The sequence below is a fragment of the Manis javanica genome, chromosome 8 (assembly GCF_040802235.1).
Source record: "Manis javanica isolate MJ-LG chromosome 8, MJ_LKY, whole genome shotgun sequence".
Classification (NCBI taxonomy): Eukaryota; Metazoa; Chordata; class Mammalia; order Pholidota; family Manidae; genus Manis; species Manis javanica.
In genome coordinates this window covers 13,022,096-13,034,888 of record NC_133163.1, presented here as the reverse complement: position 1 = coordinate 13,034,888, position 12,793 = coordinate 13,022,096, and the positions used below count along the sequence as shown (strand labels likewise).

At 40.5% G+C, this 12,793-nt stretch overlaps 1 protein-coding gene across 2 annotated transcripts in view; it reads right to left on the bottom strand.

Annotated features, from left to right (window-relative positions):
• Window positions 1-12,793, bottom strand: part of RPS6KA5 (ribosomal protein S6 kinase A5) — a 190,738-nt gene that overhangs the window by 19,181 nt on the left and 158,764 nt on the right. For both annotated transcript variants that reach the window (XM_073241979.1, XM_036991737.2), the window contains 3 exons: window positions 11,175-11,366; window positions 2,665-2,824; window positions 1,229-1,392 (listed from right to left, as the gene is read on the bottom strand). In XM_073241979.1, the coding sequence (XP_073098080.1) occupies window positions 1,229-1,392; window positions 2,665-2,824; window positions 11,175-11,366 (516 nt within the window). The remainder of the gene's footprint in view (window positions 1-1,228; window positions 1,393-2,664; window positions 2,825-11,174; window positions 11,367-12,793) is intronic.

The following is a 12,793-nucleotide window of genomic DNA, read 5'->3' as shown; positions in this document are numbered from 1 at the left end:
GTGAACAAAGTCCTGAAAACCTTATATCCAAACTCCTGGCAGGGGACAGAAGTTCCTGGGAAAGATTCCCAAGGGCTCTGTAAAAATCAAACTAGCCAGGCTGTCCAGGCATCCCATGAAGAAATTAACACTGCTTCTCAGTAAAAACACATGGACTGACTGGAAATTCCTGAAGAATATCAACAATCCAAAGGCCCCCTCCCATTACTTTTACTAGTTCTGTGTCTGAGACTTAAAACTCTGACCACAGTGTTCCAACTCAGAGCAGGCTAGACCCACTTTGGGGCCTCGCCCTCCACCTCTGTGTCAATGTGATTTGGGTGTATTACAGACACTCCACAGAGAAGCTTAGCTCTCTGTACACACCTTAGCCTGGCTTTCTCTGCACAGCAGCCTGCCTGCTTTTCTTAGTCCCGATTTGGGCATCACTGAAAACCTTGCATCAAATGTCACTGACAAGACTTGGATCATCTGCCACAAATTCTTGCAGTTAATGTCTTCACACCTCAACATACCTTAGTTCATTCACTTTTTAATCCATTTCTGCAGATGAAGAGGAAACAAGCTTCTCCTTTCTTAAGAGAATCCCTTTGGAGGCAATTTTATTTCCCCCTAACTCATCTACTCCTTGTACAATTTTTTGTACAGGTTTTTCCCCTGCTGAGAGATTCGTAAGCTTGATTTATTTGCATCTGCTTGGTATAAATGTGCATAATCTGCAGTTACTGCTATGTAGTCTCAGCCTTTCAAATACACAACTGAAACTTAAAACCAATGAACTTACTTATCCTTCACAGTCTCTAGTATATGTTATGTACACACTGGTTGCTGAATCAATGGACTTGCACATGTGCCTTAGTTCTTCATGTTTATTTACAATTTTTAAATAAAATGACTTAGCTATTTGAGAGAAAGAAGTTCTAATGCTATGAATATTGTTTTCATTACCTATTGGAAATTTTCAACTTTCAAATATCAACCACTGCCTCATCTCAAACTCATTCTAAAAGTCAAATAAGTATTTTGTGGGTTAGCAGTGAGTGGTGTGATCCCCATACACTTTCTGTTAATGAATGTGTTTATATCATGAAGGGATTTACAAAAACATACCTAAAATCAAAAGAATACATTACTTTAAAGGCATTACTAAGGGTGTGTCTCCGAGATTACAGAGTAAGGACTTGTGATTCTTTCCAGCCCATCCTGCGTGGGCAGAGCGGGGCCTTACGTGGAAGGTGGCTTTCACACAGGTATGCACAGCAGCCCCTGAAGACCCGAGGATGTCTGGGGTCATCAGAGGATTGGAGGACAGCTGGCTGCCATCTTGAAGCCATTCATTGTATCTCAAATCTGACATTTTAAGCCTTTTATTTGGATCGACTGTGAGAAGTCCTGTGGGAATAATTAGCATATTTTTATTTTATAATTTGTCATTTCAAACATAGTTTAAAATCAACCTCACAGATAAATCTCAATTATATTTACATGCAATGATGGTTTCTATAGCTTTAATCTTCTACAAAGATGGTAACATGTTCATATACACCCAGTCTCCTAGTGAATACTGGATGTTAGGGATAAAGCCCAAAATAGCCTGTTTTGAGGAGGCTGGAGGCCGTTCAGTCAGGATGAATTAGCCCCCAAAACAAAGACTCCCACTGGTGACTGGGTCAACTCCAAATGAACAAAGTGAAGCTAGATCTACTTCATTCGTGTACAAATAGCTTCTGCACGTCAGGGAGTGTAGGAAGGCACTAGAGATAAGGAGATGGACTCAAAGAGGAGCTATGATGAGATACACAGTCAAAACCCCATCTATTATAACATCAGAAGACAAGTGTGATAGCAAAATGCACATGCAATATGTTGGCCGGGCCCAGGGCAAGGGCTCAGACTAGGGAGTGCGGGCACCATAGCAGAATTCCAGAAGTTGAGTCCTGGGGAGGAGTAGGAGCATCCTGCTAAGAAGGGCACAGGTAAAAGCACGCGGGATTCGGAAAGCGTGCAAGTGCTCTGCAATGGCAGCCCAAGGGGGCATGAGGCAGGGTGGGCGGCAGGGCCAGGTCATGAAGGGCTTTGAATTTTGAATGTTCTACTGTGGAGTCTGACCTGAAGCTAACAGAATTCTCCACAGGACTTTTAATAGGAAAGAGGCACGACATTAGGATAGGTCACTTAGCAGATTAATAATGGACAGGCAAAGTCAGAGGAAGTGAGACAAGCTGAAGGGATGTTGTGGGGTTCCAGGAGAGAAATGATGACAAGAACTTGATGGCCGTGGGGTTGGAGAGGAGGGCTGGCGAGGCAGGACCGAGACACAGGCTTGGAAGGCGAGGGAAGGAGGATGAGGCCCGGGTTCCTGTTTGGTGATCTGGCTGCTTGGCAGTGCAAAGAGGGAGATGGGAGGAGGCACATGTTTGGGGGAAAAGAGAGCAAAGATGTACGGGTTGTTTTGGAGGCGCTAGATCGAGAGGCTGGTGGGTCCAAGCACTGGTTCACTCTGTGAATGTGGCTAAGATGACTCAAAGACAACGTTCAGATAAGAAGAAAAGAAAGCTCACCAGTGTAGCCTGGAAATCTTTCAGAACACCCATGTGTAATAGGTATGATTCCACTTCAATCAGGACCCATCATACAAAATGTAAAATCTCATTATGTTCTTACCTTGGATCAAATCTTTAGCCTCCTGGGATACATTCTTCCAGGCTTCTCCTTCAAAGGAAAAGTCTCCCTTTTTAATTTTCTTCATGATTTCCACTGCACTGGTACATGTCAAACTTCTGTTATGAGACTGGAAGGGGACTTGCCCTGACAGCATTGTATACTATCAAGAAAAGGAAGGAACAAACAGAATGTCTGCCAAAATCATTGTCAAAGCCATTCTATTAAAATTATTACTAACTTCACCAGCACAACTCACCAAATATTATACCTAGCACTAGTGGGTTTAAAAGGTGATTGACTTCAATCACTGGAGCAACCAATAGATTTCAAAACCGTGTAACCAAAGTGAGATGGCTTACTATGATATTATGATTTAAAACATTTTTGTAGCTATATGCAGAGCAAGAAGAACAAAAAAGAGATAATTCAACTGCTTCAGAAAAGATGGTATTAATGTTAACAGAAAATTAAGAGAGAGCATAACTTCCTAATTACTAGTTTTTTCTATCCAATTCCACATATCCAGGATATCAACTATGGTAAAAGACTTAACATTTTGTATTTAGGCCTCCCTATTTTGGTTCTAATTACCACCATTCTCATTGTTGTGATAAATATAGTGAATTCTCTATAACCACCTGTTTTCACTGTAGCCATCCATGTGTTTGAAAATTTATGTTTAAGGTTTCTGCCCTTTAAAAAGTCAACAGAAAAACTGAAAGGCTAAGACTTATCTTTGTAGCACAGACTAGGTTTTTGAAAAGTGACCTTTAAACTTCTTGGAGGTTTTCTGGACACATCTCCCCAGGCAAGGGAAACAAAATAAAAATGATTTATCTGATAAGGGGTTAACACCCAAAATATATAAAGAACTCATACACATCAACACCAAAAAAACCAAATATTATTCAGTCATAAAAAAGAAAGAAATCCTGCCATTTGTGACAATATGGATGAACCTAGAAAGTATATGCTAAGTGAAATAAGTCAGGCAGAGAAAGACACATACCATACTATTTCACTTATTTGTGGAGTCTAAAAACAAAACAAAGCAAACAAAACAGCAATATATTCACAGACACTGAGAAGTGACGGGTGGTACCATGGGGGAGGGGTTGAGATGGGTGGGTGGGGAGGGTGAGGGGGATAAAGGGGCACAAAAATTCTCAATCATAATGTAAGTTGGTCATGGGGATGGCAGCACAGCATGGAGAATATAGCCAATGATTCTGTAGCATTTTTCTATGTTGATGGATACTGACTGCACTGGTTGGGGCGAGGATTTAATGGTGTGGGCGGTTGGTGAACCACTGTGTGTATACTTGAAACTAATATAAGATTGTATACCAATTATACTTCAATTAAAAAAAAAACAACTTATTGGGGTTTTTCCCCTGCTGAGAGATTCATAGGCTTGCAGAGATGGAGGGGGAGCTGTAAATGGTGGTGGGCTGGCTGGCACTAATGATGTCAGTGTGTTTGTGCAGACCAGACAGAACCAGCGTACAGTGTGAGGAGAGGTGGTGTGTGTCAGCGGGGGCCCACTCACAACAGCAGGCAGCTAGGATGGGACACAGAAGGAGACGTCCGTTTCAACCCTGGCCCTAAGGAGGAGTGCAGCTACAGAGAAGTCCCAGCCATCTAGAAGGACTCTGCCGTCTTTCTTGGTTGATCGTAAGTCTGACAAGCAGGCTCACTCTTGTGATGACAAGATGGTGAAGCAGCTCTGCCAACCCACTGGTTCTCAGGAAAGAAACACGTTTTTATTATCTCAGGATAACATAATGTACAAAGGGAAACCAGGAGACACAAAATCAGGTGGGCAGTCAACCAAACCTGAGCAAGGAGGCTGCAGGATGAGGCCCAGGTGAGAGGAGAAGCGGCTTGGCACCTCCAAGGGTGCCGGAGACTAGGAGGCTCTATGCAAATTTGGACTTTTTGAAAAAGAAAACTGTGCCTGAGAGAAGAAAAGCTATACTCAAGAGCATGGGGACTTGGAAAATAGAAGATGAGGAGGAGAAGAAACCTTAGTTTATAATTTGAAGCAACCTAGCAAGGAAGATACTTACTCTAAGGAGGAAAATGCTAAAACATCTGAAGAACAAAGACAAAACAACTAAAAAACCCCAAACCTTCCCAAACCCTCGGTGTGGCAGGCAGACTATGGCTGGATCTGACTGTAGTGCCCATGGCTGGGGGTAAGTGCAGCCAACTCCCACCTGATCCCAGGCTCTCCCTGCCCCTGCTAAATGCCTCCCGCCTTTATCCTTTGTGCAGACAGGGGTACTTATACCACCGAGCTTATCCCAACATTCCCCTTTCCAAACCCCTCCCCTGACCTCCCAACGCTTATCTGGTACCTTCCAAGCTCTGACTTTGCCTCCCCTCCAGCCCTGGCCACTCCCACATTCCGCACCCATGGGTCTGAGGCCTCCCTGACTTTGCACAAGTTACTCAGTCTCCTCAGAAGGCCATTTTCTTTCTTCGGCTGGCAAAGGCCCACCCATCCCAGGGTGTACCTTTCCAGGGTGTGTAACCAGGGCCTCTGTCCTCTGACATCACTGCTCCAGAGAGAAGGTACAAGGCATTGAAGGGGAGAAATGAGCTGCACAGCCAGAGAGACCTGGCTTCAAACAACTGCATTTCTACTTACTAGCTTTTATCTACTAGCCTGGACAAATTAGTTAACCTCTCTTAGACCATTTCTTCATCTATAAAAGAAAACTAACAAGATCATGCAACCCAGGGAGCAGTTCAGGGGTACACCCAGCTCACTCTGTTTTCCCTTCCTCCCCTTTCTTGAGTTACCCAGGAGCGCAGCCCCCAAGGGGGAGGCTCTGGGAACGGGGAAGGGCGCACACACGAAAGGAACTGCAGGCCCTGCTAAAACGGGCCAGCAGGGATCAGCTGCCAAGCTGAATGTGGAGCAAGTCAGTACAGCTCCGGCACTGAAGAGCACCCATGGGGTCAACGGAGTCTTCTTGCTTTCCATCAACAGGAAAGATAAAGCAGTAAGTCTTTACATGGCGAGGACAGCATTCGCTGTCTTGCCCCAGAGCTTTGCTAACTGTCCTGCTCTGTTGCAATACAGTCTGTGGAGCTCCTTGGTCATCTTGACCTTCTAGAGAACCCCATGCTGGTTCTCGATGTTGAGGTCTTCGTTAAGTGAGACCTGGAGAACAGGAGGTAGCAGGTATCCTAAATGGCCTATGAGCACACGAATGCCAGAGGGTGGGAGGTTAACTGCACACACATTCGAGGGATAGTCACACTGGTAAAGACCTAAGAGCTCCCATGGTCAGGCGCATAGAGAAACTCCCCTTTGAAAGACAAACTTCTGTATCTAGTATCACTAAGAAAGAGCCATAGCACTTGGTGGGCTTCTTTGGATTTTGGTGGCAGCATATACTGCCCACCCCCCTACATTTATCAAGTGACTTGGAACGCTGCCAGTTTCAAGGGGGGCCCAGAGCAAAGACAGTTTTGCTATAGACCCAAGAAGTAATATAAGCTGCTCGGCTCCTGAGGCCACAGGATTTGGCAGACCTGGCTGCTAGAGGTAGCTGGGACAGATGAGAATCTGTGTGCAATCTCTGGCACCTCCAGTAGAAGAGTCACAGTCCTCAAGGACTCTGGTGCAAGGTCTCGTGGCAGAGAGAACTACTCTTTGAAGAACATCTCCAGGGAGGCTACTTGTTCTGAGTAGGTATTGCCCAAACCAGCGATACCGAGAGCTGTGCACCATGTGCTGGGATCTGCAGAGACACAGATTCTTAGTCTCAGCAGCAATCAGTGCACTGTGGACACAGCACACAAAATCAACCCTGGGAGGTCCGGAAGGCATGAGTAAATTATAGGTCTAGGTGCAGGGCACCTACTTTTGTTGCACCAATGCTTCTTCCTTAACTCAAACCTCTGGCCTCATTGAGCAGGGGTTTCCCTATGATTCACTGATAGAGGGAGAAAGGAAACTGGGCCTACTTGACAGGCTGACACTTCCTTCACTTGGATGCAGCTGGCCTGTAGAATACAAAAGCTCGGCGAAGGTACAGCTCAGGACAGTGCCCTGTGGGGCTGGAGCTCTGTCCTTGAGGACAGGTCAAACCAGGGTCCCATCTGTTGGTGCTGGGGCCCCATACCTAGATTCTATGGGTGCATGACTCTGTGCCTGCAAACTTAGGGTCTGCTCAGTTAGAGAGAGGTCTTGCTCCATAAACTCCAGTGACCAGTTCTACCTGGTAACAAAAGCACAACCCAACAGTGCACCTTCTGCTCTCCTTTCCAGGCCTGCCTCCTGCTTCCCTGGGATTATGCTCCTTGGGACTTGATAAAACATAAACTTTGGCTTCAGATTTGGCTTTCAGGGTACCCAGACTAGAATATCTTTCTATTATTGATGAATATTTGTTTCCAGTTTGGAGCATTTTGAAATGTGTTGCTATCTATCCACTTGCACATGTTTTTTGGTACATAAAAACACACACACATTTCTGTTGGGTAAATTCCTGAGAATGGAACTGCTGGATCACTTGGTCTTTGTCTCTTCAGTAGATACTGCCAAACAGTTTTTCAAAATCTACTCCAATTCTTATTCCCACCCTACTTCCTAACAGATACAAATGTGGTTAAACATAAGAAAGTGCCCTTTACAAATAGTTTTCTTACTTTCTGATGTGTAATAACACAACAGGCTGTTGGGTATCTAAAGGAGACTGGTGATCAGGAACTTTGTAGAAAAGATCCCTTCTCTGGAAAAGGGAGAACTAAGCAAACTTAAGACTTCTCTCAACTCCAAGTTCTTACAATTTAATTGTCCAGGAATCAACCTCTATTAAGAATAATTTTGTGTCTGCAACTCTTTTGCAAATAGTGTGGCAAAAAGTATCTATATACATGACGATATATATATCTAAATATATGTATGTATGTCTGTGCGTATTATATCTATATATAGCTATTATATACATATAATAGGTATCTATTATATTTATACATATATATACATACACACAGAGAGTATGTACATGTGTGCACACAAGAGAGAATTAGAAAGAAAAAGCAAATGTGGCAAGATGTTAGATGTTCACAGTATTACTCTCAAATTTTCTCTAGGTCTGAAATCTTCAAAATAAAATTTGGGGAAGAAAGTAAAGAAATAAGGTCTCCTGAATAAAGCACTTGGAAGAAATATGTTATGAACAGAGTTATATACCACCCCACAGGTATGTTGTGCCCTTGGGGCAGCATATAATCCTACCCTACATTTTCTCAATACTGTGTGTTATGGACTGAATATTTGTATGCATCCAAAATTCGTATGTTGAAGATCCAACCCCAGCGTGACTTTATTTGGATACAGGGCCTTTATGGAGGTCATTACAGTTAAATGAGGTCATAAGGGTGGGGTCCTGATCCAATAGAAATGGTGTCCTTACGAAAGGAGACCCCAAAGGGCTGCCTTGCTCTCTCCAGAACACGCACTGAGGAAAGGCCACATGAGGGCACAGCGAGCAGGTGGCTGTCTGTAGCCCAGGGAAAAGCCCTCACCGGACACCAACCCTGCTGGCACCTTGATGTTAGACTTCCCAGCCTCCAGAACTGTGAGAAAGCAGTTTGCCATGGTGGCCCCAGCAGAGTAAGACGCCGTGTAAGCTCTGCGTTAGGTAAAGGCCTGTTGAGTTTCTGACAGGGATGCACATCCATAAGGCAGACTGGGGTGTAATCAAAGCCACCTGATACTACATGATGCAACTCCCCCAAATATTTGTTTCACTCATCGGGGGCAATATAATTGATCTTCATGTTAGAATATTCACATTTGTGTTTATTAGATGCAGCATGCAAAAGGGCCATAGATTTCTAAGGCCAATCAGGAGACCCCAAATAAATTTTGTCTCTGCTGTGGCTGTGGGTTAACTCAGGCTTTTGTATCCCTATCTTCTAGGGATAAGTGTTCATTTACATAGGAAAAAAGCATTCTTTTTTTTGACAGTTGGATGCAGGCAAACTGATTTTTTTTCTGTAAGTTTTTCATTATGTATCTCCAAAGGCAAGGATTTTTAAAAACCACCACCACACCACCATTATCGCACCTAAAAAAAATTAGCAGTTATTTCTTTGTATCATTCACTATCCAATCAATATTCATATTTCACCAAATGTGTCACATATGTGACATCTGTATAATGACATCTGTATGACTTAGATTTAGAGTTTGAATTTAATAAATTGAATTGAAATCAGAATTTGCCTGAATCAAAACTCAAGATGCAAACATTGTTTCTTAAGTGTCTTTTAATCTATAGGTTCCTAGGCTATTTTTTCTTACAATTAATTAGTGGAGAAACTGGGTTAATCATCCTGTAGAACTTTCACAGTCTGGATATTGTGGTTGTACTCCTGTGGTATCGTTTAACTTGTTCTCTGTCTTCTATTTTTCTTAAAAACTTTACCATTAGGTTTAGAGAGAAGCATAGCTTCTATCCATGCCACAATCAAAGTTATTTCCATAGAAATGGCATTTGGAAACTGTAAAATACCTGTCTGCATGTCTAAGACTGTCTTCTAATACCTTAGAAAGCATGATGGTTGTTATAATTCGCCTGTATTTAAAATTAAAGTAAGGGCTCTTTTACTATGGGTAATTTTATATTATTATTAAAAATGAAAGGCTCTTTTTTATTTAGACTAAATTTTTAGGAGATGGCTACTAATGAAAATATAACCCAGTTTAAGCCCTTAAAACTTCCAAATCTACAGAAGTTAGTTGTTTACTTTTATTTTAAAAATCTTATACATATATATGTAATTTTAATTTGAAAATTATAAATGATGACTTAAAAGTTACTGAAATGAAAATGATATAAAGCTTAAAAATAAAAGAAGAGTCATTCTGCAGGGACAACTGCTCAGCCATCAGGGGGGAAAACAAACCAACACCAAATAAATCCCACAAGGAATGCCAATTTAAGCATAAAAATATAATTCTAGAGGAAAACTGTTTTTTGGAGAATATTTTTATAATGTTGGGTTGGGGTAGGGGTAGGGGTGGAGTAAAAAATCCTGACATCAAAGTCAGATACCATAAAGCAAGAGAATGGAATCTCTTACTACACAGAAATAAATAGTCTTTAAAACCCTTTCAAAACAAAAATAAAATCCTACATTACTATAAACAAAGTTTCCAAACAAATGACAAACCAGAAAAAACATTTCCAATATTAACGGCAGACCAAGGATTAAAAATATTGATGTAGCTTTAAAATTCAATAAGAAAAAATTTTCCCATAGGGAAGTGGGTGAAGTTCATAAATAGCAATTCATTAAAGAGAAAATACAAGTGTTCAAAAACATGAAAAGATGCTCAAAACTGAGTATTCATCAAAGAAATGCATGCAAATTATAACCGGAGTAGGAAATAATTTAAGATTGAATCAATAGTATCTAATCTATTTGCACACAGTTGATGAGAACATGATCTGGTAAACTTTCTAGAATGAAATCCAGGCATACATGTCAGAATACAGATGAACACACCGTCCCAGCAATCTGTTCTAAGGAAACAATGAGACAGGCGCAAGTACATACACAAACAATATTCATTTACACAGTTTAGAATTAGTGAAAAACTGAAAAATGCTAACTGCTCATTAGAAAATAAATGGTTAAATAAACTCAAACTACATGTATATATAATCTCTTTTGTTAAAAAATTCAAAAATATATATGTACATATAGAAAAACCTATAGAAAGATATAAAGCATGCATACTGTGGCAGGGCGGGGCACTCAAAGGAGAATAACACCTTGCACGGTATCATCTCTGTACGATGAGATTAAGAGTGATTTCACTTTGTTCCTTGTATCTTTCCATATTGTCTGAAAATCTTTCCTTAATATTACGCATTATAAATTACATGCAGAAAAGTAAAAATTTTTTGAGAAAAATAAATAAGCTAGATTTTCCCGGCTTAATGTTCTGTATCTGATCATCCCAGCCCAGCACATTTTGTAAAAACCATGCTTACCATGCCTACTATAAATTACTATAAAAATTTTTAATTTTATCTACTAATGTATTCTAAATGATATTCTTTCATTATAGTTTTAGTCTGAAAATCTCATAGAACGTATTTACTAAGGTTTTTCTGTTAATGAATCACTTTGCTATTTTCACATTATATCTAATATGTCTATCTTTTGGGTATTGTATCTATATAAACAATTTATAGTATTGTTTCTTTTTGAAAAATAATAAATAAACTTAATCACATAAAAACTCAGATGCTTTAAATATTTCAAAATAAATCAAAATAAAAATTCCTCCATTTTCTGCAATGTAAGTTTTAAGAAAGGGAGATAGTCTTTGGTTAAGCTTTTAATTGGCTGTACAGAAAAGAAATCGATTTGCCAATTTTTCATGAATTTAAGGAAAACAACAAAGAGAGATGTAGGTGTAGGCGACATCCAAGAACTGACTGGGCTTAATGGCTCTACTGTCGTGAACTCACCAAAATGACGCCCAAGCTCCAGAGGTCACAGGACTCGTCATAGCCATTATGATTCAAGAGCTCCGGGGCCGCGTAATGAAGAGTGAAGCACGGGGTCTTGAGAGGCTGATTATCAGGCGGTTTTAAGCGTGCAAAGCCGAAATCAATAACTTTGATTTCCAAATTGTCGTTTTCATCAGTAAATAATAAATTCTGCAAGATACAAACACTTAAATAGTCCCTTATTACGATGCCCTGGGACTTAGTGATGTCATTTACGAAACATCCATCTGCATCTATTAACACCGGATTCAGACACAGGGAGAGTTCTGATGGGGGGAGTCGGGGAGCTGGATGCCAGTATACCGTTGCTCTTACTTTACATATATATTTTTTGTATTATTATTTTTATTGAAGTATCATTGATATACAATCTTACATTGTTTTCAAATGTACAACAGTGATTCAACAGCTACCCATATTATTAAATCCTTACCCCCACTAGTGCAGTTACTATTTAACAAAGGAAGATTCTACAGAATCATTGGCTATATTCTCCATGCTATTCTATTATCCCTGCGACCAACTTACATACGTTTTTGAATTACCTCACTTTTACAGTGTCATGTGAAGCATTTTTCCACTGCACTGTGCCTCTGCTGACGCCAGAATCTGGGTCTCTGCCTTCCCCTCTGACTGAGTTTGTCCTCTACTTCCTCCACCAACTTCCCTTCCACCCTGGCTATGTACAGATACGTACTCCTCTTCTAGGAGTCTCCATCCTAACTACGCCACTGAATTGAAGGTGGGACTTCCTATATTTTCTCCTAGTAAATTTACTTTGCTTCCTGGCACTTATCACATCTGCATTATTAGTTCAATGTCCTCAACCCTAATAGACCAAAATTCCATAAAGATAGGGACTGTGTCCACCTTATTTATGAGACATATAGTAGGTATTTTGGTGAATATTTGGTCACTGAATGAAGTCATAAATAAAATAGGTATATAATATCTAGAATAGCTTATTAAAGAAGACATGGTGGAGATATACATTACATTTCAGAAATATTTTCTCCAAAATGTTTAAAATACTTAGACATATTTTGATGCCTATGGATATTATTCCTCATGTATTCAGAAAACATTACTATTTTGAATCATTTATTCACCAAGCCTTCTCAGCCACTAAGGTTTTCCTGTAATACTTTTGTATTTATCACATTGAAGAAATGCTAGCTGCGCTGATGCACGAAGCATCATTCTTATTAGTACATGAAGTGCTAGTACCCCCAGGAAGAGAATCTGATTATATTATCTTTAGACATCCCAACGAAGCCTGCTATGCCTTTATGTTCATTAAATTGTTCCTCAGCTCCGGAACATCATTTGCTTTGGTAATATTATTCTAACTGAAATAAAAGATATCATAGAAAGCTTCAATCACACAAAGAAGGAAAATCTTTTAAGCCTTCCATTCAAAAGCTAAAAATGAATAGAGTGGGAGGACGGAAGAGCAAAAACTTAAAAAGTTTTCTTAAATTTTCTATCATATGCATAATCCTGAATGTGTGATGTAATTAAAATGTGGATATAATTAAGTGTAAGGGTTCATCACAATTGAAGTCACAGCTGGGGCC